The following is a 27,279-nucleotide window of genomic DNA, read 5'->3' as shown; positions in this document are numbered from 1 at the left end:
GCCCAATCCCTGCACCAGTGTGTCCAGAAGGCAGTACATGGAGTCAAAAGATATTATTCTCCAGCTTTAAGGTTTGGTGTTTGCTCTGCTGAGTTCAGACTTTTTTGGGACCTATTATTTCTGGCCTATTCTCCCTTTTAGAATGGGAATGTATACCCCATGTCTGTCCAACCATTGTATCTTGGAAGTAAATAGCTTGTTTTGATTTCACAGGCTCACAAGTAAGACTCTGGGCTTTTGAGTTGATGTTAGAATGAGTTAAGGCGTTGGGGCTATTGGGATGGAATTAATGTGTTTTACATGTGAAAAGGATGTGAATTTGGGGGCCAGGGGCAGAAAGTTATAGTTTAAATGTGTCTCTAAAAGTTATGTCAGAAACTTGGTCTCTAATGCAATATTTTTGAGAGGTGGGACTTCTGGGAGGTGACTGGGTCAAGAGGGCTCTGCCCTCATAAATAAAAGTAGGTTATTAAGGGAATGGATTAGTTATCATGAGAGGGGTCTGTTATAAAAGCCAGTTTCTCCATCTCTTGTAAGCACTCCTCACCATGTAATATCCTGCTCTACCCCAGGACCCTGCAGAGTCCCCCCAACTAGCAAGGAGATCCTCATCAGATGTGCCCACTTGACCCTGGACTTCTCAGCCTCAAGAAATGTCAGAAATACATTGCTTTATAAATTACCCACTCTTGAGCATTCAGTTATATAATAACAACAGGAAACGTATTAAGATAGTCCCCTAACATCTCCACTCCCAGCCCTAGGCCACCACTAGTATCTTCATGTCTCTATAGACTTCCCTACTCAGGAGTTTGATAGTGAATGGAATCATATACGGTGCAGTATTTTGTGACTGGCTTGTCTCACTTAGCATATTTTCAAGATTCATGCATCAGTGCTTCATTCCTTTTTATGGTTGAATAATATTCTATTGTATGGCTATACAATATTTTCTTTACCCACTTTTCCATTAATGGACATTTGAGTTGTTTCCACCTTTTGTCTATTATGAATAATGCTACTAGAAACATTTGTGTATACCTTTGTGTGTGGAAATATATTTTATTTCTCTTGGGTATATACACCTAGGAGTAGGATTGCTGGTTCATATGGTAACACTGCTTAACCTCTTGAGGCACTTCCAAACTATTTTACAAAGTGGCCAATTTATATTCCCACAAGCAGTGTATGAGGGTTCTGCTTTCTTTACTTCTAACACTTGTTATGTGACTCTTTGATTCTAGCCATCTTAGTGGGTATAAAGTGAATATTTCATTGTGGGCTTGATTTCAATTTCTCTGATGATTAACAATGTCCACCATATTTTCATATACTTTTTGATCATTTGTATATATTTTCTTGAGAAATGAGCATTCAGATTGTATGATCAATAATTATTTGTCTTTATTAATGAATTATAAGAGTTCTTTATATATGATACATGCTCTTATCAGATACATGTTTCACAAATATTTTCTATTTCTGTGGGTTATCTTTTCACTCTGTATATGCTTTTGATGCAAACACTTAAAAATTTTCATAAGGTCAAATTTGTCTACTTTTTTGTTACATATGCTTTTAGTGTCACATATAAGAATCCTATGCCAAATCCAAGGTCTTACCCCTATGTTTTCTTCTACAGTTTTAGCTCTTAAATCTGTCTTTAATAAATTTTGAATTAGTTTGAAAATACGAGGTAAGGGTATAAGTTCATTCTTTTCCAGGTGGCAATCCAGTTATCCTGGCACAATTTGTTCAACAGAATATCCTTTCCCCATTGAATGATCTCAGCACTCATACAAAATCAGTTGACTTTAGGTAAATGGGTTTATTTCTGAACTCTCAATTGTATCCCATTGATCTACATGTCTATCTTCGTGCCAATAACACATTATTTTGATTACTATTGCTTTGTAACTTTTGGAACAGTGAAGTGTGAATCATCCTACTTGGCTTTTTCAGGATGATTTTGGTTCTTCTGGGTCCCCTGTGATTCCATATGAATTTTATTTTATTTCATTTTTATTTTTTTGAGACAGAGTTTTGCTCTTGTTGCCCAGGCTGGAGTGCAATGGTGCGATCTTGGCTCACGGCAACTTCTGCCTCCCAAGTTTAAGCGATTCTACTGCCTCTGCCTCCCAAGTTCAAGCGATTCTTCTGCCTCCGCCTCCCAAGTAGCTGGGATTACAGGCATGCACCACCACACCTGGCTAACTTTGTATTTTTAGTAGAGATGGGGGTTTTACCATGTTGTTGAGGGTGGTCTCGAACTCCTGGTCTCAGGTGATCCACCTGCCTTGGCCTCCCAAAGTACTGGGATTACAGGTGTGAGCCACTGTGCCCGGCCCCATATGAATTTTAGAATCAGTTGTCAGTTTGTAGAAAGAAGTCAGCTGGAATTCTGATAACAATTGTGTTAAGTTTACAGATCAGTTTGGGGAGTATAACAATCTTAACAATAGTAGGTCTTTTGATCATGACCATGGGATACTTTCCCATTTAATTAGATCTTATTTAATTTCTTTCAATAATGTTTTATAGTTTTCAGAGCATACATTTTGCACTTCTTTTATTACATTTATTGCTAAGTATTTTACTGTTTTTGATGCTGTTGTGAAATAAATCATTCTTAATTTTCAAATGGTTCTATGCATGTGTCTAGAAATACAATTTATTTGCATATTGATCATGTATCCGGCAACCTTACAAAACTGATCTGCAAGTCCTAATAGTTTTTTAGTGAATTCCTTAGGAGTCTGTATATATAACATCATGTCATCTGCAAATAAAGATGTTTCTACCTCTTACTTTCCAAACTGGATACCTTTTATTTCTTTTTCTTGTCTAATTTCCATGCCTAGAACCTCCATGATAATGTTGAATAGCAATGCAAGGACTTATCTTGTTCCTGATCATAAGGAGATTAAGTGCAATTAAGTATAATGTTAGCTGTGGGGTTTTTATAAATCCTTTATCAAGTTGAAGAAATTCCCTTCTATTCCTAGTTTGTTGTGTGTTTATGTCATGAAAAGACGCTGGATTTTTTTAAATGCTTTTTCCTTCAATTTTGTTGATCTTTTTAAAGAACCAGCTTTCGTTTTCATTGATTTTCTCTATTGTTTTTCTATTCAATATTTCATTAATTTCCACCCTAATATTTTTTATTTCCTTCCTTCTGCTTATTTCATGTTATTTTGTGTTATTCACTCTTTTTTTCAGTTTCTTCAGTTGGAAGGGTAAGTTATTTGAGATCTTTCTTCTTTCTAATACGAATGTATATCTACAAATTTCCCTCTAAGCAGTGCTTTAGCTGTATCCCATAAGCTTTGGTATGTCGTGTCTTGATTATCTATCATCTCAGAATATTTTCTGATTTTCCTTTTAATTTCTTCTTTAACTTACTGATTATTTACCTATCACCATCACAATAGTACATTATTTCTATTAGTGAATATTTTCCTAATGTAGATTTTAATTTCATCAATGATTTTTCATATTTTAAGGTTGAATATTTCATTGTGTATATATACCACATTTTGTGTATCCAGTCATTTGTGGATGAGGACTTTAGTTGCTTTCACCTTTTAGCTATTGCGCATAATGCTGATATGAAGATGGTTGTACAAATATGTTTCAAACTCTGCTTTGAAGTCTTTTGATATATACTCCTTCCTGAATCATACAGTAATTCTACTTTTAAAGTTTGGAGGAACCACGATACTGTTTTTCTTTCCTTTTTTCTTTTGAGAAAGGATATAGCTCTGTCATTCAGGCTAGAGTGCAGTGGCACGATCATAGCTCACCGTAGCCTTGAAATTCTGGGCTCAAATGATTCTCCTGAGCATCTAGGCATCTAGGACTAAAGGCTTTTGCCACCACACCTGGCTAATTTATTTTTTCATTTTCTTATAGAGATGGGGTCTTGCTATGTTGTTCAGGCTGGTCTCAAACTCCTGACCTCAAGCAATCCTCCTGTCTCAGCCTCCCAAAGTGCTGAGCCTGGCATTAAGCAATCTTCCTGCCTCAGCTTCTCAAAGTGCTGAGATTACAGGTGTGAGCCACCATGCCTGGCCCTACAATACCATTTTTCACAGTGGCCACACCATTTCATGATCCACTAACAGTACGCAAGGGTTTCAATTTCTCCATGTCTTACCAACACTTATTTTGTTTTTTGTTTTTTTTTTAATAGTAGCTGTCATAATGGGTATGAAGTGGTGTCTTACTGTGATTTTGATTTGCATTTCCCTAATGTTTAGTGATGTTGAGTATCTTTTCCTGTGTTTGTTGGTTATTTGTACATCTTCTTTGTAAAAATATCTAATCAAGTTATTTGCCCATTCTTTTAATTGGGCTGTTTCTTTGTTGTTAATTTGTAGTTATTTATATATTCTGGTTATTAGCATCTTATCAAATATACAATTTGCAAATATTTTGTACCATCCTGTGGGTTGTTTTTTCACTCTGTTAATGTCTTTTGATAGACAGAAATTTCTAATTTTAATGTAGTCCAATATATATATTTTTTCTTTAGCTGCATATGCTTTTGTTGTCATATGCAAGAACTTGTTGGCAAATAATTTCTTTTCCCTGTTTTCCTCTAGGAATTTTATAGAGTTAGCTCTTATTTGGGGTCTTTGATCCATTCTGAATTTATTTTTGCAGATGGTATAAGGTAAGGATCCAATTTCATTCTTTTCCATGTGGATATCCAGTTGTCCCAACAAGACTTGTTGACAAAACTGTCTTTTCTCCATTGCGTAATCTTGGCTTCTTTGTCAAAACCATTTGACCATATATGTGAAATTTTATTTCTGGGCCATTCCATTCCATTGGTCTATACTGTATGTTTGTCTTTATTCCACTACCACCCTGTTTGGATTACTATAGATGTGTAATAAGTTTTAAAATCAGGAAGTATGAGACTTCCAACTTTGTTCTTCTTATTCAAGATTGTTTGGGCTATTTGCATCTCTTGATATTTCATATACATTTTAGGATAGTTTTTTCTACTTCTGAAAAAATATCACTGGGATTTTGGAGGGAATGTATTGAATCTGTAAGTCACTTTAGGTAGTATTGACATCCTAACACTATTACGCCTTCCAATCTATGAACAAGAAATGTCTTTCTGTTTACTGGTGTATTCTTTTCTTTCTTTTGTGTTTTGTAGTTTTCAGCATACAAATCTTTGGCCTCCTTGGTTATGTTTATCCCTAAGTATTTTATTATTTTTGATGCTATTGTAAATGCAATCTTTTTCTTAATTTCCTTTTTGGAAATTCATTGTTAGAAATGCAACTAATTTGTGTTGTTGATTTTCTATCCTGCAACTTTGCAGAATTCATTTTTTAGTTGTGTGTGTGTGTATGTGTAATTTTTACAGTTTTCTGCATACAAGATCACATCAGAGAGAACTTTACTTCTTCCTTTCCGATTTGGGTACCTTTTATTTATTTTGAGACAGAGTCTCGGTCTGTTCCTCAGGCTGGAGTACAATGGCGCTCTCTCTGCTCACTGCAACCCTCTGCCTGCCAGGTTCAAGTGATTCTCCTGCCTCAGCCTCCCAAGTAGCTGGGATTACAGGCACCTGCCATGACGGCTGGCTAATTTTTTTGTATTTTTAGTAGAGACGGGGTTTCGCCATGTTGGCCAGGCTGGTCTTGAACTCCTGACCTCAAGTGATCCGCCCGCCTTGGCCTCCCAAAGAGCTGGGATTAAAGGCATGAGCCACCATGCCCAGCTGGATGCCTTTTATTTCTTTTCCTTGCTCAATTGCCCTGGCTAGGACTGCCACTACTATGTTGAAGAGAAGTGGTAAAAGCAGGCATCCTCCTTTTGTTCTTGGACCTTAGGAGAGATGCTTTCAGTCTTTCACCATTGGAGAAAATATACATATATAATAAATATTTTCACCATTGGAGAAAATAATTTTATATATATATATAAATAAATGAAATATACTTTATTTGTGTATACATACACATGCATATATATTTAAATGCATGTATTCATATATATGTATATGTGTATATACACACACATAAATAAGTGAAATACGTATGTGCAAATATATAGTATTTGTTTAATAAAATGAGAGTTGTTTTAGTTTTCTGCCATTATATATAAAGGTGCTATGAACATTCATGTAGTAGTGTTTATATAAACATATACTTTCTTTTCTCTTGGTAAATACCTAGACATGGAATAGCTGGATGATATAGTAGGTATATGTTAACATTTAATAAGTTGACAAATAATTGTTTTCTATTTTCCATGTCTACCAGCCATGTGAGAGTTTTAGTTCCTCCACATACTTGTCAATACTTGATATGATCAGTCTTTTAATTTTAGCCATTCTAATGGTACTTAGCAGTATTGTATGGTTTTTAATTAATACTGATAATCTTTTCATGTGCTCCCATGCTATCTGTTTATCTACTCTGGTGAAGTGTTAGCTCAAGCATTTTGCTAATTTTTAAAAATTGGGTTGTCTTAATATTGCTTCGAATGTTGTTTATACATTTTAGTTATAAGTATTTTATCAAAATATGCTTTGTAAATAATTTTCCCCAGTGTGTCACATTTCTTTGCATTCTGTTATCAATGTCTTTCAAAGAGAAAAAGTTTTAATTTTGATGAAGTCCAATTTATGAATTTTATCTTTTATGGACTCTGCTTTTAATGTCCCATCTAAACAAATGCTGAACCCATTCAAAATTATATATTATATGCTTTTCTGTATATATAATCATTTGATTAAAAGTGTAAAAGAGTCAATTCTTAATTATAAATCTTCTAATAAGGCAAAATAACTGACTTTATGACAAATAATTTTATTGTATTTTCAAGACTATATTGCTGACAACAGTGAAAGACAGTTGTAATGTATATAATTAATACCACAAGCAAATAGTTCTTAAGGTCATGAATATACTTTTCTCTAATGTTCTTCTAATATTCTTCTTATCAATAACTAGTTATAGGAGCCAAGTGTCAATATTATGTTGTATGGAATAATATGTGGTAAAAATGAACAAAATCAGTATTTCAAAATTACGAGTGATTATCTGAAAGCAGCATATTTTCTATCTTTAACATTTCAATTGAGTTTTTCATAGTGCCATTTTCAAATAAACTCAGAATTCTAAGAATATTACCTGTGTTGTCTTTATACTGGGATTTGTTTTTTCTACAGTTTTCAGTTCAGGTGGAATAAGCACGGTTTTGGATACAGCCATTCTGCTTTGATTTGCACCAGTATATCCTTTCACTGAAGTTGGTTTCATTGTAGCAAAAAAGCTAATAGACTTCTTTGGTTGTGTGGCATTGTTCCTATATAAGGAAAATAAAATATAATGCAAAGGATTCAAGATTGAAAAGAAAAATCAACCAACAATAAAAAAGTAGATTTCCTTTAAAAACATGTGAACAATCTAAACATACAACAAGAAATAATGATAGCTACTTGAAATCTTATTATGTATAAACATAGTTCTAAAGAGTTGGCATATATTACATCACTTTCTCCTCATAATTCCAAGAGGTTGCTATTAATATTATTTTGTATAAAGCCACAGAGGCTTTAAGGGGAAACATTCCTACAATGGTTGAGATTTGAACCCAGGTAGTCAGATCCTAAGTCCATGCTGACTTCTCTGGGTCTTAGTTTCCTTGTCTGCAAAATGAGGATAATAATAGTACTTAACTCATAGGTTATTATGAGGATTAAATAAATTAATTTTTGTATTATGGTTAGTAAGTCCCTGGCACATAGGAAGCACACATAAGTGTGTAGTGCAGTTACATAGGCAGATTTAAACATGATTAATAAAGCCTGAGAAAGAATAGCATGTTCCTTCCTGAATTATATACTACTTTTTTTTTTTTTTTTGAGACGGAGTCTCGCTCTGTCACCCTGGCTGGAGTGCAGTGGCGTGATCTCGGCTCACCGCAACCTCCGCCTCCTGGGTTCAAGCGATTCTTCTGCCTCAGCCTCCCAAGTAGCTGGGACTACAGGTGTGCACCACCATGCCTGGCTAATTTTTGCATTTTTAGTAGAGACAGGGTTTCACCATGTTGGCCAGGCTGGTCTCAAACTCCTGGCCTCGTGATCGTCTCACCTCAGCCTCCCAAAGTGCTAGGATTACAGGCATGAGCCACCGTGCCCTTTTTAATAAGAAGTTACAATCAAAATATTTATATCCATGAAAAAATATTTTTTCACTTTTGGATTTACCCTGTAAATTCCTTAAGATAACGACTTACCTTATCATTTTATTCCTTCTAGTACTCTGTAATATGGATTTCTATAAAATGGGGATGATCCTCCCTGAGATTATAAAAATATGCTTCCAAAGAAAACATTTTAAATACATTTACTTTTTAAATCATAAAAAATCTGACAAGAATAAAATATTTTTAAATAACGATCAATTCAGTTTTCCTATTTTATTTTTCTTCACAGCATTTATTGTTACTTGACATTTTGTTGTTGTCTATCCCTCTACAGAATATAAGCATGTTTAGGGTAGAAACTTTGTCTTGTTCACTGCTGTATCCCTAGCACCCAGCACAGTGCCTAGTATACCATGGACACTTAATAAATATTTTAAAAATATATGAGTAAATGAATTCCATTTGTGCACTATTTCAAATTTACATTTAAGTATCCTACCCTATTCTCCTTCTATCTCTAAGGACTTAACCCCCAACATCTCTAAAAAAAAAAAAAAACGATCATTTATGTAAAAATTCCTTCAAATTATTTCACCACCTCCTTTAAATTCTTCTCCCACCTCCTACAAACTTACTTACCTCTTTTTTCCTTTCTCAGTAAAAGAGTTGCCATTCTTATTTAAGACTAACCTTTTATGTGAACTCTGAAACCTGTCACTGGTGTCTCAGGGACTCTTCTCCATCCATAATTCCAGGTCTCCTATCTTATTTTTTTCTGTCTTTTCCCTGTGAGCACAAAATTATGCCCCAATCATCTCCTCAACTTAAAAATCCTTCCTTTAACTATGTCTTCATCTACCTATTACTATATCTCTCCTTCCTTTCAGTCCAACTTCTTAAAATGTTAGTCAGTAATACTGCCTACTACGTGACTTCTCTTTTTGCTCTGTAACTACAATCTAGCTTTACTTTCTTCTTCAGCTGACCATTCCTTCTTAAAATTGACTTCTCAGATTCGTTTCTCTCATACCACAGACTATTCTTCAACCTCCTTGAGACCTCTAATCACCTGACCTTTCCATTTCTACCAAATAATCAGAACATTTTAGATTTCTCCTTTCTCTATTAATCTTGAATCCACAATTTATCAATTGAGTCACTCTTTTGCCATTACCTTCAACTCTCTCATTCTCTTCCTCCTTAACATTTTGCCCTACTATCCCTACAAAATCCGGTCCTCTCATTCCCTTTTCCTTTGAGCTCCCCTTTTACAGATTACATTTAGGCTCAAATCTTAGTTACCTGATTTCTCACTATATACACTATCCCTGAGTAAATTCCATGGTTTCAATGATCACAAATACTCTACTTTCTTATGGCATTTACCTTTCTCTTCTACCATCCTCTGAAGATTTCATATCCTAAGTCACTGGCTCTATCTCTAATAGCTACTTCTGGCATAATTCTTGAGCATTTCAATATCCATGAAGGTAATCCTTCAAATACCCTGATCTCTTAGCTCCCTGAAATCTTTTCACATAAATGATTTTACCTGCCTTGCTACTTCAGACACTTACTCCCATGGTCATACATGTGGCTTTTGTTTTTAGAAGGTCAATCAGCATTTCCTATTTTTCCAGCTTATATACCCTCTCAAACTCCAATCCTTCAACAATCCTTCGACCCTATTATGACCTTCAGGCCCTTGATTCTACCATGCTTTATTCATCTACCATCTTTCTCATGCCATCTCTTCCCTCTTGAGGTTACGGTTAGTTACTTTAATTGATAGTTAATTATTATAATCATTCTTTACTTACATTCTCACCATACCTTTCCCTTCATTTCAGCATACTTGCTGGCAAAACCAAAATCATGGTTATTTCCAATTATCCTCTTACTTTGAGCCTATACCTGTATATTAACCATGTTTATAGTGTCTGTAAATTTGATACTGTAACATCTGACCTACATGCATGGGTCAAACACATGCCCTATTCTGGACAACCTGATGCTATGCCTAAGTTACCTTGTCTTGGCCTCTGGCCTCTCTTCTTGCCTCCCATCCTCTTTCCTAAGAGGAGTCCTCCTCCCAGGCATGCACTTGTCAAATGCAAACTAAGCAATCCCGAATCCACACCATTATGGGGTTTTCACACTCTGTGCCACTATACCTGTCCTAATCACCCCATGGCCAAATGTCAGACCAAGAGGGGAAGCTACTGTGCCGCAGAACCTACTGAGATTATTCAAAGTAGCTAATCCTAAAGTTGTCTACGCTGCCTCATTCATTACTTCTGGGTAGTCCCCTGTGGTGTGGTGGGCCCCCTCTTCCTTGGAACTGTGAATAATAAACTATTTTTTCAATGGCAATGACTTCCTATCTATTAGACTAACTATACCCTAAATTTTGTAATAATACACTATATTTTAACTCAACCTGTGCAGCTAAATGAAACTGGAAGAAAAATACCCAACTATGATGACAGGTCTCACTTAAAATTATGGGTCATTAACTTAATCAAGGTCCTTAATGTGCCAGCAATCTGTATTTTCTTGGTCCATTTTTTACTACACTCTTTAAGGCTGTCTTATACCTTCTCTTTCTTCAAATATGAAAACCTCCTCTCAGATTTTCAGTCTCAGCCATCTGAATGAGAAAACTGAAGCAATCTGGTAACTTCTAAATACTCCCACTGTCACATCTATGCACTTGCCTATATCTGTGCCTATATTCTCTATTTTTTTCTTGTTACTCTGAATGAATTCTCTATTATTGCAGTTTAGGTCACTCCCTCTACATGCATACCAGATTCCATTTCTTTTCTGCCTATTCATGGACATTGCTCTAGCAGTTCTCTCTCTGCAACATAAGCTTTTCTCTCTCTATTGGATTATTACCTTCAGCATGTAAACAAGCTGTTATTTCTCCCATCTTAAACAAACGAGAAACTTCTCTTTACTTCACCTGTCTTTCCAGCTATCAGTCATTCATGTTCCCTTTAATTATAGCAACCCCTTGGGAAAAATTTCCTATTTATTGTTTCCACCTCTCTCTACACACACACACACACACACACACACACACACACACACACACAGTCTCTCTTGAATAGAGTCTGATCAGGTTTTTGCCCTTATCATTCCATCAAAAGGATTATTACCAAAGTCCAATCACCTCCACAATACTAACTCTAATAATGGTCATTTCAATGTTTTCATCTTTCTTATCTGCAGCATTTGACCCAGCTGTTTATTCTTTTCTTTTTTTTTTTTTAACTTGGATCGTAGGACACTCTTTGCTTGGTTTTCCTCCTCCCTTTTCTGTGGCAATCATCCTTGCACTTCTCTTTTCTATTTACATTCATAGTCTGGTTAACTCGTCTAATGCCATGATTTAAAAGTAATCTATGTGAAAATTATTCTCAAATATATGTATACCTCTAACTAGACCTCTCCTCTATATATCTGCTTGCCTACTTGACATCACTAACTGAAACTTAGCATGTCCAAAACTAAGTTCCTGACATTAACCTCCACTACCACCACCACCACCACATCACCCTCACCCCATCCAGCAAATCCACTCCTCTTGCACTCTTCCCTATTTTCGTTAAGGGCAACTTTACTCTTCCAGTTGCTTGGGTGAAAAAAAATTTCAAAATACATCTGGAATCCATTCATTTGTCACCACTCTTGTTGCTACCATCCTGGTCCAAACACTATCCTATCTCTCTTGGATTCTTGCAATAGCCTTTCGCTTCATCTTCCTACTTAACCTTGATCCCCTTAAGTTTATCCTCCACATAACAACCACAATGACCTTTTTAAAACACATGTAAGGGTTGGGCACAGTGACTTATGCCTGTAATCCCAGTACTTTGGAAGATTGAGGCAAGAGGATTGCTTGAGGTCTGGAGTTCAAGGTTACGGTGAGCTGTGATTATGCTACCGTACTCCAGCCTGGGCAACAGAGCGAGACCCTGTCTCAAACAAATATAGAACAATAAGATAAAATAAAATAAAAATAAATAAAATATGACTACTCGAAATCCTTCATTTACCATCCCATTCAGAATAAAAGCCTAAGTCCTTACTATGACTTAAAAAGTCTTACACGCATACAGCTAGGCCTCTGATTTCATCTTTCGTGATCTCTTGCTTGTTTACTCTGCTTCAGCCATAGTGGCATCCTTTATATTCATGCTGGGCACATTTTCATATCAAAGACTTGAATTTATGTTTCCTTTGCCTGAAATGCTTTCTCATACAGGTACATACTTAGCATTCTCACTTTCTTTAGGTCTTTAATGAAAAACTACCCTCTCCTCACCTGCCCTAATCACCCCATGGCCAAATGCCAGAACAACAGGTGCAGCCCCTGTGCCTCAGGCCTTCCCTGGCTTCCCTTTCTAAAATTCAAAATTCTCTCTCAAGTACTTCATATCTTCTTGCCTTATTTTTCTCCTTAGAACTTTTTACTATCTAACACAGTATATCTTTAACTTATTTATCTTGTGAATCAGTTATTGCTTCCCCTTGGAATCTAAGTTCCATGAGGGTGGGAACTTTAGGCTCTTTCATTCCCTGTTGTATCCCTAATGCTTACAACAGTACCCGATTGTGGAAAAAACATAAACTATTTTGCTCTGTTCTCACACCACAACAGTCAATACAGATTTCTGTGGTCAAATGTGTAGGGTTTCTCCCCACACACCAACTAAACAATCAGTTCTGCAGTGGATACCATCTGGGTGTCCTCCAATTCAATTCCAGCACTATCTACCTGAAGATAGCCTCAGATCCTACAGGCAGAGAGCTCAGTCCCATAAGACTATCTCTGACTTCGAATGGCAGTTGAAAAAATAGGTTGTGGCCTGTTTCTGAACGACCTGCTATAAAATCAGGGTTCCCACAACCCTCTCCTTGGGTTCAGTTAATTTGCTAGAGTGGATCACAGAACTCAGAGAAACACTTACTTTTACTGGTTTATTGTTAAGTATATTACAATGGATACAGATGAAAAGATGCATACGGCAAGGGAAGAGCCAGTAGCTTACATGCTCTCTCTGGGCACACCACCTTTCAGAAACCTCCATGTGCCCAGCTATCCAGAAGCTCTCTGAACCCAGTCCTTTTAGTTTTTATGGAGGTTTTATTAAGTAGGCATGACTGATGAAACTGTTGGCTATTGGTGATCAACTTAACATTCAGCCTCTCTCCCCTCCCTGAAGGTTTGGTTGGTAGGGCTGAAGGTCCCAACCCTATAATCATGCTCGTCTTCCAGATGACTAACCCCCATCCTGAAGCTACCTAGAAGGTACTAGCCATGGTCAACTCATTAGCATACAAAAAGACAACACTCGGGAGATTATAAAGACCATTTGATCAAAGACCAAATAAATATTTATTTTACAATATCACAGTACATAATACATTGGCTGTTTAATACATTATTGAAACAATGAATAATCTCCAAATCATTATATCCAACTCAAAATATTGTCTTACTCTTCATACTTGTGAAAGGAAAATATCTTGGACTCCAAAATTACTACGCTAAGGAAGGAGTCAAGCTGAGAAATGCTCAGGATAAACCTGCCTTCCATTCTATTCAAAGTCATCCCTCTGCTCACTGAGACAGATGCATATTTTTTTCTTTTCATTGAGACAGAGTCTCACTCTGTTGCCCAGGCTGGAGTGCAGTGGCTCAATCTTGGCTCACTGCAACCTCTGCCTCCAAGGTTCCAGTGATTCTCCTGCCTCAGTCTCCCAAGTAGCTGGGATTATAGGTGTGTGTCACCACACCTGGCTAATTTTTGTATTTTCAGTAGAGACAGGTTTTTGCCACATTGGTCAGGCTGGTCTCGAACTCCCGACCTCAGGATCTGCCTACCTTGGTCTCCCAAAGTGCTGGGATTACAGGCATAAGCCACCGCGCCCAGCTGATAGATGCATTTTCTGATTGCCTCCTTTGGAAAGGCTTATCAGAAACTCAAAAGAATGAAGCTGGGCACGGTGGCTCACACATGTAAACCCAGCACTTTGGGAACAGATTACTTGAGGTCAGGAGTTTCAGACCAGCCTGGCCAACATGTGGAAACCTCATGTCTACAAAAAAAAAAAATTAGCTGAGTGTGGTGGCACACACCTGTAATCCCAGCTACTCGGGAGGTTGAGGCAGGAGAATCGCTTGAATCTGGGAGGTAGAGGCTACAGTGAGCCAAAATCACACCACTGCACTCCAGCTTGGGGCGACAGAGTGCGATTGTGTCTCAAAATAAATAAATAAATAAACTCAAAAGACTGCAGCCATTTGTCTCTCACCTACCTGTGACCTAGAAGCCTTCTCTCTGCTTCAAGTTGTTCCACCTTTCTGGATGGAACCAATGTACTTCTTACATATACTGAATGATGTCTCATGCCTCCCGAAAATGTATAAAACCAAGCTGTGCTCCAACCATCTTAGGCACGTTTCCAGGGCTTCCTGAGGCTGAGTCACAGGCGTGCATGCTCAACCTTGGCCAGATAAACTTTCTAAATTAACTGAGACCTATCTCAAATGTTTGGGGTTCACATTTTGGTAACCACGAAGGGATTCTGAGTGTGGATGCCCCTGACCTTTGACAAATTTCCTATCAGTGCTTGTTAACAGCATGAGCTAACTTTATGGCTCAAACCAATAGGGCCATTTGCTGAGGTCTGAGAGCACCCCCTCCAGAGAATTCCTGATCTCCCAAAATTTGCTAGAGATCTAAAGTTTATTTTGCTGTACAACTCCCTTTTTTTTTCTGGAGTTTTACTTGCTTCCAACACAAGAATGGCAAGTTTTTCCTGCTTCTGTGACGATGGAAGGCAGGTAACTCCTTTATGGAGTTTGAGCTGGCTTCCAACAGGGAAAATGAGGGTTTTTTTGTTTGTTTTTTCCTTCCTGCTTCTAAGATGGTAGAAAGCAGTCTTCAGCCTGAGACCCATCCCTAGGTAAGTAACTGACTTGGGGTTTTCCTTGGCTCAAGTTAAGATTAACAACCAGCTGGTCTTAATTTCTCCTTACAATTAGAACGCTCAGTGATGATATTGTTGGGGATTTTTGTTGTTGTTGTTTAAGGATCCTAATTCTAGTTCAAAGATGCATTCTACAAAGTCTTTCTCTATTGCTTTTTCTCCCAAATTTAATCTTAATTCGGTTTGTCTGTGTGCATTTGGATGAGGAACTGAACTGTTGTTTTCATATGTTAATGAGAGACTGAGTTTTCTCAGCTCCAAAGGAAAAGGGCATTTGCTCCTCCAAGCTGAAAGGTGCCCCTGAGTACTCTGGGGCCTCGTGGGAGTATCTGGGCAGTTGTGGCCCTGAAGGGAAATCCCCAACAAAAATTAATTTTAAAAATGGCTTGTCCAGGAAATATACATAAGGGCTGATGACCCAGCATTTTGAGCCCTGAGGTCACAGACCTCTGGAGACAGAAACTGAGACACAGTAAGAAGGTGGAGGCCGGGCGCGGTGGCTCACGCCTGTAATCCCAGCACTTTGGGAGGCCGAGGCAGGCGAATCACGAGGTCAGGAGATCAAGAGCATCCTGGCTAACATGGTGAAACTCCATCTCTACTAAAAATACAAAAAATTAGCTAGGCGTGGTGGCAGGCACCTGTAGTCCCAGCTACTCGGGAGGCTGAGGCAGGAGAATGGTGTGAATCCGGGGGCGGAGGTTGCAGTGAGCCGAGATCCGGCCACCGCACTCCAGCCTGGGCAACAGAGCAAAACTCCGTCTCAAAAAAAAAAAAAAAGGTGGAAACGACTCAGTGGTGACACACAGTGGAGTCCTGTCCATAAACAGCACATATCAATCCACCACACAAAAACCCCAGGCCACAGCTCTGTTCCTCCTTTAGAAAAAAATAAAATAAAAAATAAATAAAAAGTGGGAAATAATCTAAGAGTGAGGTGAAAACAAGCAGAATGCATCTTTCTGGCGCTCCATAGGTTTTACAGCACCTCTACTTGCCAAAGTTTACGTAAAATGGAAATAATATGGTCTTTGTGCACATTTACAAGGTCAACCTGCAAACTATAGAGTTCCTAAGTCCTCTTTTTCTCTATTTTTTTTTTTCCTTTTCTGCCTGCTCTAAATCTGCTGTTACTTTTCTATTAAGATAAAAACCAGTTTTGATCCAACAAGTTCTTTTAGCAAGCCAGTGAATTTGTATTTATCTCGTGGCTAAAAGTTCTGAAGTAAAAGCTATAGAATCTGTGTGTATGTGCATTAAAAAGACTTTTATAATTTCTACAATTTTATGTTTAATGGCAATTAAATCCGTTTTCATTTCCTTCTAGCACATAAAACTTTTTCTCTCCGCATCTTATAATGTAAATTTTGCTATCTGACTTTCACCTGAGTTGTTTCCTTTAACATGCACGTTTAAGGCTATTTAGCTGACAACTGCCCAGGGTTGTGAAACAGGTTATCAAGAATCAGAAAATCTAAGATAGGAAAAAACAAAAAAAAAAGGTTTTTATGACTCTATAAAATGTACTTCTATTTGCATGCCTAATATGTCTATGTATTTATGTGTTGTGTACACAACGTTTCACTACTAAAAATATATAAAAGAGCTCTAACTGGCTTAAGAAATAAAAGCACTTAAATCAGGTACTAAAAAGGAAAAGACTAGTCAAATGCTTTTTTGAGTTTATGTAACTTAAGTAAAATCTTTAATAAATAAGCTAGCTTTAAAATTACTGGTAAAGTAACATTAGAAATGTCCTAAGAATTGCCAGCATACATTTTGTTTGCATTTATTAATCAAGCAATTTCATACTTATCCCTGACAAATACTATAAGGTGTCAAAATTTGGCAAAGGGTTTATAAAACCATAAACCCAGCCTAAGACAGAATGACCTTTGCTCTGTAATCTTTAACAAATAAGACAATATTGGCTTAATTAAAATAGCTACATCTTGAATTATTTAGTAAGATTACCATAACTTCTAAACCTATGGCTTTAGGCATTCTAGTCCACAGGCAATAAGGAGGTTTGTTTTGGGAAAGAACTGTTATCATCTTTGTTTCAAAGCTAAAATATAAACTAAGTACCTCCCAAAATTACTTTTGCCTGTGCCCAGGAATGAACAAGGACAGCTTGGAGGTTAGAAGCAAGATGGAGTCACTTAGGTCATATCTTTTTCACTGTCTCAGTTATAATTTTGCAATGGTGGTTTCATAACTTTAAATCATGACTATTGCAGTTTTCATAAGTCATATAGGTAAAATAATTAGGTAAATGTAATGGGATAAATACTTGTAGACAAACTTGTCATAATTTAGAATCTAAGGTTACATTAAATTCAGTAATTGGTATTTCATTATTTGAGTATTTTCCAATAAGTTTATATTGTAGAAAAACATTCTTGGTAAAAATAAAAAAGAGTGTATCATTTTAAAAAAACGGTGAACAAGTTTTGTCTAATTCAAAATTTAAAGGTTATATATAAAACAAGGTAAAAGGAACCAGGAAATAACAGAAATGTAAAGAAACTTATAAAAATAAAGAGGTTTTTGTGTGGTAAGAAAGCTTAAAGAGAGTAATTTTATATGAGAAAAAAAATCTTTGGTCAAGCACCGTGGCTCATGTCTGTAATCCAACACTTTGGGAGGCTGAGGTGGGCGGGTCACCTGAGGCCAGGAGTTTGAGAGCAGTCTGGCCAACACGGCAAAGCCCCATCTCTACTAAAAATACAAAAATTAGCCAGGCATGGTGGTGTGCAGCTGTAATCCAGCTACCTGCGAGACTGAGGCAGGAGAATTGCTTAAACCCAGGAGGTGGAGCCTGGGCAACAGAGCAAGACTCTGTCTTAAAAAAAAAAAAAGAATCCCATATGATAAATTTAGTCCTAAAATAAAATGACTGGTTGTTTAAGAAGGAGGGATGTTCAGGACAAACCAGAAAGTTCAAGCATGTCATGAATAATCAGTGTAAATCACAATAAGAGGATTTATTTAAAAAAAAAAAAACTTTTACATGATCAAGTTGTCATATTGTTTTGGTTTGCTTATGAATAAAAAACTGAGATTAAATTTTTTTTAATTAAGGTTATTACATCCATGTATCTGTTATGTGCTCCTAAAGTACTTGTGACATTAAGTTACAGGGTTTTGACTCTTGGGTCTAAAAGGACAAGTCCTGCTAAATCTTAACACTGATAGCAATTAAAGCCTTATCTCCAGGCCCCATAGAAGATGCTAATCAAAATAAACGGCATCCCTGAGACACAGGGCCAATAATTAAAGCCATTCAACTCTTCAAGGTCCCGGGACTATTGTGAAAGAGGTTGGAATGTGGGATTTTAAGGGCTGATTTTAAGAGATAAAATAAGTTCAGTTTCTCTATAATCATTAATGTCAAAGGCACACTGATGCAAGACCAGTATATGGACCCCTGTGTCAGATTAACAGGGTTTTCTTGAAGCATTAACCAACTCCTTAATAAAGGCTATAAAAGGCATTTGGAAGCTGTATTGCTTTATGTTATGGTCAAAATTAAAATTTTATAGTTTATAAAATTCTGAAAAATAAATTTAATTGGCTTCATGCTGTTTTAATTAGGGCTTGTTCGGAAAATTATGTCTCCTTTCTCAAAGAATGAATATTTTTGCCTTTTTTTTTTTGAATTCCTTATCACTTTGGTTAAATGAATGACTTATTTTACAATGACCTATGATCCTATTTCATGATATCAAGTCTTTTAAACCTTTGATATTTTACAAAAAATTGTCTTTTCCTGACCTAATTAATCCTTTAAGATATTAGGCCCCCTAAAGTCCAAAAACGACATAATTTGGCTTATTTGGTATAAAAATTAGACAGGAAGCATTGTCAAATATGAAATGATATTTGGTTTTCTTTGGGCTATATTTGTATAAATGTTATTGGTATGTGTTCCAAAATGATGCGAAACTCTTATAATTCTGATTTAACTTAGTGTACATTATCAGTAATTATAATTGTTGTTAAATTATTGTGTGCCACAGAGGTAACACATTTGTCAATTGTGTCTTTGATTATGGCTGCCCTAAAATTTTTGTCATCCATGGACAATTGTCTTGTTTTGGCCCTTTTTAGGTGGTTCTATAATCAACTATGGAACTCTAACAGGTGTTCTTAAATGCAAGTTTCTGATAACTTTGCAGATTGTGACATTAGAATAGAGGGGGAAAAAAACTTGCAGGATTCTCATGGAGAGCTGAAGTGTTCATGACTAACAAGCAGAACAGGAGTTAACTCCATAAACTGAACTGACAGGAGACTAAAGCAATCTTTTTAACTCTTGCTTTAAATGTTGCTTATCCTTTGTTTTTTAGAGTCTTCAAACTTTTCTTTTGAGCTACTGACAGCTTTTAAGAGTTTAGTGTACTCCTATGAACAAAATTTTGAGCATATTTGTTTTTTCACTACCTGATTTCTCCAGAACTTGGAAATATTTGTGAGTATTCTTAACTTATGGTAATACAGTTATTTGCACAAGTGCAATAAGAATCTAATTTGTAACAGGACACAGTTGGAGAAATTGGTTATTTTATCAAGGCTTTGACTGAAATGGTGTGCTTTCTGTTAAGGAATCAAACGTGACTTATGGAACCAATAAAGCCCTTGGAAAAACTGGCCTCATATTTTGTGTACATAGTCCCTGTACAGGGTTTCTGACCTGTGGTAAGTAAAGAATGTCACTTTCTGACAGGCCCAGAAGCCTCAGGTTTATCTTGAAACCTCAAGAGGAGAAGAAATTCACCCAACTCATAGGTATTTGATTGCATAAATCCATGGCTGGGCTCAGCTTTAGAAGAGTCTTATCTGAGATTTCTCCCATGAAAGTCCAAAAAAGCCAGTTTAAAAGCCTATGTAAAAATTTTCTTGTTGCACTGTATAGAAATAATTAGGCCAAGTATAATAAAGCAAACCAGTCGTACCATGATTTGTCTTTAGTAAAAATGGGAAACTGGAGAGAAAAATTATGTTTCAAAACTATAGTAGACCTGTTGTTAGATTCTAGTCTTTCCTAATGTTTTCTCAATGTTTATTATTTTCTACAGTTTGGACCAAATTCTAATTTTTCTTGGCCACAAGTCTTCAAAATAATGTTTTCAATTTTCTTCCTTCTTTTTTGCCCCTTTTTTCCTAATTTGGAGTCCCTGAAAACTAAGCTGTGCTTTCTTAAAGCCCTGTGAACTGAAGCCAGACAACTTAAACTTCAGAAGAAAATAAACAGCAACCTATTTACATACATAAGCCACCTTCATACCTACTTACTGATGTATGGACTTCAGAGTAATATACCCTATATCAATTTTTCCAGGATTGTTCTTTTGTTTGTTGTTGTTTTTCTCCCTTCCTTCCCTGCTTCCTCTTCATAGGACATGAGACTTCACAATCTGCTAAAAATGAGCTTTGTGACCTAACCCATCTAGGAACAAACTGTCCTAGCCATAAGAAATCAGATAAAACCTGAGACCAGAGACTCATTTTCTTCTAAAATGTTTTCTCCAAAAGACTTTTTTATAAAAGAAATGGGGGAAATGTAAAAGGAAAATATTTTGGGCCCCAAAATTACTAAGCTAAGGGAGAATTCAAGCTGAGAACTGCTCAAGACAAACCTGCCTCTCATTCTATTCAATGTCATCCCCTCTGCTCACTGATATAGATGCATATTCTGACTGCTTCCTTTGGAAAGGCTTATCAGTAACTCAAAAGAATGCAACCATTTGTCTCTCACCTACCTGTGACCTGGAAGCCCCCTCCCTGCTTCAAGTTGTCCCTGGCTTTCTGGATGGAACCAATGTACTTCTTACATATACTGATTGATGTCTCATGCCTCCCTAAAATGTATAAAACCAAGCCATGCCCTGACCACCTTAGGCACATGTTGCCAGTACTTCCTGGGGCTGTATCACGGGTACACATCCTGAACCTTGGCACAATAAACTTTCTAAATTAACTGAGACCTGTCTCAAATTCTCAGGTTCACATACTCATATGAATAATTGACTACTAGATAGCTCTAGTCTAACAGCCATCTCAAAGTGAATATATGGACAATAAAATAATCTCACATTAACTGATAAAACAGTTCTTCCTCTATTTAAGGAGGACAAACAACTACCTTGGAAATTGGAGACAAGTTGAAAACAGAGAATCACAACCTACTGGTAGCAGAAAATGCCACTGAAGCCAGCAACTTAAAAGACAACTAGCTAACTACTGAAGACTTGAGTGTAGACTAGCTTGAGAGAGAAAATATTCTGGGGATCCCATGGGGGGCTCCTACACTTTCATGAGCTTTACCTCTATGTGCCCACAAAGTTCTCAGGATAAAGATTAAAGAAAAATTTCCTCATGGTTCTAGCAGGTGGATAGGAAGTAATCTTTCTAAAATACACCTAGAATGTTATGTTCTCCTTAACAAACACCTGCTCTCAAGGACAACTACTTTACCAGAGCCTAACTAGAGTTTTATCAGGGCCTAACTGACATGGGGGAAAGGAAATACCCAACTCTGGCCCTCAATAGCCATCTTTTCCCCCAAAAGAAAAAATGTACTGAAAAGCACTTGTCAAGTCTCATCCCAGGGACAAGGGCCCATTAAAACACTAAGAGCTAATCATAGGATTGTCCAACCCTTCCCCTCCCCCTACATCTTCCCACTGATAGGAATAGGAAGCAGGGAAATTCTGGGCAGAAAAAGGCAGGTCCCTGGAGAAGGCCCCACCCTCAAGCCTGGAATCACGGCCCAAAGTGAGAACACACATATGTGTTTTCCTGCTTGAATGCTGCCTTTTCCAAAACCACCCATGGCCCGCCCTGCCCCACTATCCTGTGCCCATAAAACCTGAGGCTCAGCCGGCAGAAAGAGAAGCAGCTGGACGTTGGAAGTCAGAGAGAAGTGGCTTGACTTCAGAGGGACAGCTTCATGGTGCAGCTTTGAAGAGGAATCTGGCTCGGGACGGCTGAACTTCAGGGGAAGATTATCTTCCCGTTCCATCCCCTTTTCAGCTCCTCTTCCCACTGAGAACCACTTTCATCGCAATAAAATCCCCTGCATTTACCGGCTTCAACTGTCATGTGACCTCATTCCTCCTGGACACTGGACAAGAACTCAGGTGCCACGAATGTGGGTGCAAAAGGCTGTCATGCTGACCCTCCACTGAGCTGTTAACACTTACGCTGTCTGTAGATGGCAAAGCTAAAAGGGCACTATAACACCTCCTCTGGGGTTTCGGGCATTGTGGGTACCCTCCCCTAGATACTGTTGGGGAGTGAGTATGCAGTTCGCTCTTGAAGGTGCCCAAAAGCACTCACCCTGGCTCCTGCACCCACTCACCTGTGCTCCACCTCCCTCGAGGGGTGGAGCAGAGAGTGAGTGGAGTTCACCCCTGCCAGCGCCTGTGCACTCCAGTTCCCGCCAGTGAAGGTGTCACTATCCTGCTTCACCACCATATCTACAGGGCTCCTGTATAATAATTAGATTACAATGGAAAGAACTGCAAGGCTGAATCTATTTAAGGAGTCCCTAGGGAAATTGTAAAAGACAGAAACAAGGACAGTAGAGGAAACTGATGCCTTACACATTTACAACTAAACAGTAAACATAGCCTAATTCCTAGCCACACAAACATAAAACACACTATCAGCCTATTTAATCTCAGTTCATATTATCTATACAATATGTTCAGCTTTCAATAAAAAATTGTAAGGCATATCAAAAGGTAAAAAAACAGTGTGAAGAGACAAAGCAAGTATCAGAACCACACTTGGATATGACAGATATTTTATAACTGTAAGACTATGAATTTAAAATAATTGTGATTAATATGCTAAGGGTTCTAATGGAAAAAATGGATAACATTCAAGAACAGGTGAGTAATGTAAGCAGAGATAAAAACATTAAATAAGAATCAAAAGGAAACGAGAACATGTAAGGAATATAAAGGCACTGGACAGAGAAATAGGATAAAGAGTTAAAGAATCAGCAGTTATTTTTATTGCAATGGGAGACTTGTCCAGTATTGTAAAGCTAAAGGCAAGAATCTAACACAGGAAAAGAGAAAGTGGAAAACTGACAAATATTTGCTTCATGAGATCCTTTCCAAGGTCAGGATTAAGTCCTAAAAGAAGGAAGATGAGAAATAACAAATTAGGCCAAACCAAAAGGTTGTAAACTTGTCTTTGAAACTTCGTTTTAATTAGATAATATGGCTACTGCAAAAAGTGAAGGTTATACTACTTCCCGTCTCCCACCCCATTCTTTCCTTAATAGATAATGTTATGAAATTGTCAACATTTAAGAAACTCCCAAAGGAATTTTTCTTACACGTCATACTATAAGAGTTGGACAGTTTTTGTATTTTTCAATTTAATAAACTGTTTAATTTTACGTTAAAATTTCCATACCTTAAGGTGAAAACAAAAACCATACAAGATAAGCAGTAACCAATGTTACTAAAGTAAACATTCATTCAGCAAATATTTATTCAGCACCTTCTTCATTCTAGGCAATGGATACAGTAGTGAACAAAACAAAAATCTCTGCCCTTTTGGAGTACTATCCTTAGGTGAAGATGGATGAATAAGCAGGTATACAATAAACTTGTAGAAATTTTTTTTTTTTTTGAGATGTAATCTCACTCTGTCAACCAGGCTGGAGTACAATATCACCTTCCCAGTCTCAAGTAATCTTCCCACCTCAGCCTCCCAAGTACCTAGGACTACAGGCACATGCCACCACACCTGGCTCAATTTTTTGTAGAAATGGGGGTTTGCCATGTTGCCCAGGTTGGCTGGGGACTCCCAAGCTCAAGCAATTTGCCCACTGGTTGTGAACTCCCAAGCTCAAGCAATTTGCCCACTTCAGCCTCATAAAGTGGTGGAATTACAGGCATGAGCCACTGTGCCTGGCAGGAATAAATTTTATGGAAAAATTCAAGCAAAGGTGAGGGATTGAAGAGCTCCAAGGGTGAAGTATTATTACTTTATATGGGGTGGTTAAAGGACTCTTTGACACAGTGACACCTAAAGGAGGTGAGTCATGAGGTTATCTGGGGGAACAATATTCCAAAAAACTGCATATGCACAGGCTCCAAAGGGGGAATATAGTGTGCCTGATGTGTTGTGAGACAATGTGGGATGTAATTATGCAAGGGGAAGAGTCCATAGTGAGATCCTGTGGGGCCCTGTAAAGAGTTTTACTGAGTGAAATGGAAAAAACTTGAGAAATGTTTTGAGCAGAACCACATTGATTACTACCTGGAGGGTGTTGGCAAGGAGACTATTTAGGTGGGTATCACAATGTAACACAGTGATTTACATGGGAGTGGTAGTCTGGATTTATTTGGCAGGTAGAAATGGTAAAATTTGCTTATGGAGTCAGGTTATAAGATAGAAGTCAAGGGTAATCCCAAGGTTTTTCCCGAGTAAGTGAAAGAGTGGAATTTGCCATTTACTACAATGAGAAAGATTGCAGTTAATTAGAAAAGACAGAAAATATTATATATTTGGCTTGAGATGTTTATTAACTTAAGTGCAGGTGTTTTTTCTTAAAGTCTGTTTTCTTGGGAGAGGTCTTAGCCAGAGATTAACATTTGTGAATCATCATTATAGGTGATATTAAAGACATCAGAGTGAAGAGGTTTATGGACTGACCCAGCAATACTAATACAATCCTGGATCATCAACTATGAACCACATATACAATGGTGATCTGGTAGCAGAGCTGAAAAATTCCTATTGTCTAACAACGTTGTAGCTGTCACAACATTCAAGCACAAGACATTACCTTTTCTATGTCTACATACACAAATACTTAGCATTGTGTTACAATTGCCTACAGTATTCAGTACAGTAACATGCTATGCAGGTTGGTAGCCTAGAAGCAACAAATGCATTTTCATCATTATGCAAACACCATTTAGTGTACTTACACAAACCTAGATGTATAGCCTACTATAGCCTAGGTGTACAGTCTACTGTACAATTGTAGCCTAGGTGTATAGTAGCCCATACATCTACGTTTGTGTAAGTACACTAGAAGATATTTGCAAAATGCTGAAATTGCCTAACAAGGTATTTCTCAGAAGGTATCACCATCGATGCATGACTGTATTTAGTTATGGTAGTGAGGAACAGATACCAGCAAAGGATCTGGAAAAGGTGAAACCATGAACCAAGACAAGAACCAGGAAGAGTGGTTTCTCAGAACCCAAATAAAGCTTTTCAAAGCTCAAGAAGCGATAAACCCGACCGACGCTGCTTCATTCAAAAAGAATGAAACTGTGGATCAGCCACTGTATTTGGTTGCATGGCTATTGCTGGCTTTCATAGAAGCTGTTTTGGTGGAGTGGTAGGATGGACAAAAGCGTGAGTACCCTATTCAAGAGAAAATGCAAGGTTGTCTCCCAAGAACTCTCAACAAGTTCCGCTGAAGAAAGATTAGCTGAGGTGGAGGAGATTGGAGAGGGGAAAAGAAAACAAATTAATTAGGGAATTTTGGGGGAACTTAGTGGGCAGCATTACGGGCAGCGCTAAGGAACCATTTAAAGTAAGACAAGTCCACATAGCTGTGTGCTTTTCTTCAGTCTTGTTCAACTGCTGCATAACAGTAGAATGTTGGAAGCAGGAATTAGTTTTAAGGTAAGATGGTATTGACGAGACGACAATAAAATACCTCTACTACAGAGCACAGCAATGTTCGGCCTGGTGGCTCACAGAAGCTGAGGCTCTTGAACGTCTGGGCACAGCATGAAAGCATCAAGCTTGAGAGACTGCAGGCCTTAACAAACTAGAAGTGCTAGGAGGATGGTTCTAAACCAGGTCTTTTCTCACAGAGCAAGCACAGCAGTAGAGATTTATTTTATCTTCAGAGTCTCGCTCTGTTGCTCAGGCTGGGGTGCAACGGCACGATCTCGGCTCACTGCAACCTCCGCCTCCCGGGTTCAAGCGATTCTCCTGCCTCAGCCTCCCAAGTAGCTGGGATTACAGGCATGCGCCACCACGTCCGGCTAACTTTTTGTATTTTTAGTACAGACGGGGTTTCACCATGTTGGCCAGCCTGGAAGCGAACTTCTGACCTCAGGTGATCCACCCCCCACCCGGCCTCCCAAAGTGCTGGGATTACAGGTGTGAGCCACCGCGCCCAGCCCAGTAGAGATTTTTTTAAAGACTGTGGTAGGTTGATAAAGGAGCCATTGTGGCCTAGGAGCTTCGAGGTCTACAGACTGAACCCAGTTAGGGTAGGGCCCCTTTCCAAATCCAGAAATGGTATCTATTAATAGAAGGTCTCCCTCCGGATCCCAGGGGGATGGACTACGGTTTTAGCGCCGGAACTTACAACCCGAAGTTCTGCTGCTTGTGACTGCCGGCCGGAGAGACTGGCATGGTGGCGACCAGCTGGGGAGTGGTCCACCACCCCTTTTTTGGCCGCCTCTGAAGTCCCTGTGCCCCCAAGCTCCTGCGTTAGCGGCTCGGGCCGAAGCTCCGGAATGTTTGCCGGGCGTCATGGCGACGGTGGAGCCCTGACTCAACAAGCGGCCGCGCGGTTGGCTGGCGGCACGAGGCCGAGGAGGAGGGCGGAGGCGGAGGGGAGGGCAGAGGGTTGGTGGAGCTGGAGGAAGCTCCGGACGACGACTGGAAGAAGGAGGCGGGCGGCCCGGGCCTCAGGCCCCTCCCAGGCTCCGAGTCTCCCGGCTGCAGGCGGATGGATGGGGCTTCTTCAGGCGGTGGCGGCAGCAGCGAAGGTGGCGGCGGCAGCAGCGGCAGCGGCTGTAAGTGCAGCCTCTACAAGCCATCTCTCCCCTTCTATTCCAGTTTCGGATGAGGGGCTCCTGAGGTGTCCTCAGTCCCCTTTCTCTCCTTCCCCTCCCCCACCGCAGTGTACCGCCCGGAAGACCCTTAACTTCCGGGGAGGGGCTGCCGCAGAACGCGCCTGGCTTGCTCGCCGCTGGCTGCCGAAGGCGCATGCGCAGCTCCGTCCCCCAGGCCGCCGACTCCCTCCCAGCGCCGCCTTTTTGCCTTCGCGGTGGCGGCGCCGCGCTGGGAATCCGCTGCGGAGTGAGTTCG

The 27,279-nt window shown here is 38.6% G+C and overlaps 2 protein-coding genes across 5 annotated transcripts in view; one reads left to right on the top strand and one right to left on the bottom strand.

Annotated features, from left to right (window-relative positions):
* Positions 1-26,813, bottom strand: part of DNAI4 (dynein axonemal intermediate chain 4) — a 113,731-nt gene extending 86,918 nt beyond the window's left edge. Inside the window, 3 exon segments of the mRNA XM_054483768.2 lie at positions 7,161-7,335; positions 26,552-26,639; positions 26,642-26,813. Of these exon segments, the coding sequence (XP_054339743.1) occupies positions 7,161-7,335; positions 26,552-26,639; positions 26,642-26,720 (342 nt within the window). The 5' untranslated portion in view covers positions 26,721-26,813.
* MIER1 (MIER1 transcriptional regulator) overlaps positions 23,402-27,279 on the top strand; it is a 65,552-nt gene continuing 61,674 nt past the window's right edge. For 2 of the 4 annotated variants that reach the window (XM_054483901.2, XM_054483955.2), the window contains exon 1: positions 26,738-26,984. In XM_054483901.2, the coding sequence (XP_054339876.1) occupies positions 26,918-26,984 (67 nt within the window). In that variant the 5' untranslated portion in view covers positions 26,738-26,917. Of the gene's footprint in view, positions 27,271-27,279 lie in introns of all 4 variants that reach the window. The other 2 variants (XM_054483883.2, XM_054484006.2) reach the window with 2 other exon arrangements.

The sequence above is a fragment of the Pongo pygmaeus genome, chromosome 1, assembly GCF_028885625.2.
Source record: "Pongo pygmaeus isolate AG05252 chromosome 1, NHGRI_mPonPyg2-v2.0_pri, whole genome shotgun sequence".
NCBI classification, from domain to species: Eukaryota; Metazoa; Chordata; class Mammalia; order Primates; family Hominidae; genus Pongo; species Pongo pygmaeus.
The sequence above is the reverse complement of the archived record's forward strand: the minus strand, read 5'-3'. Positions and strand labels throughout refer to the sequence as shown.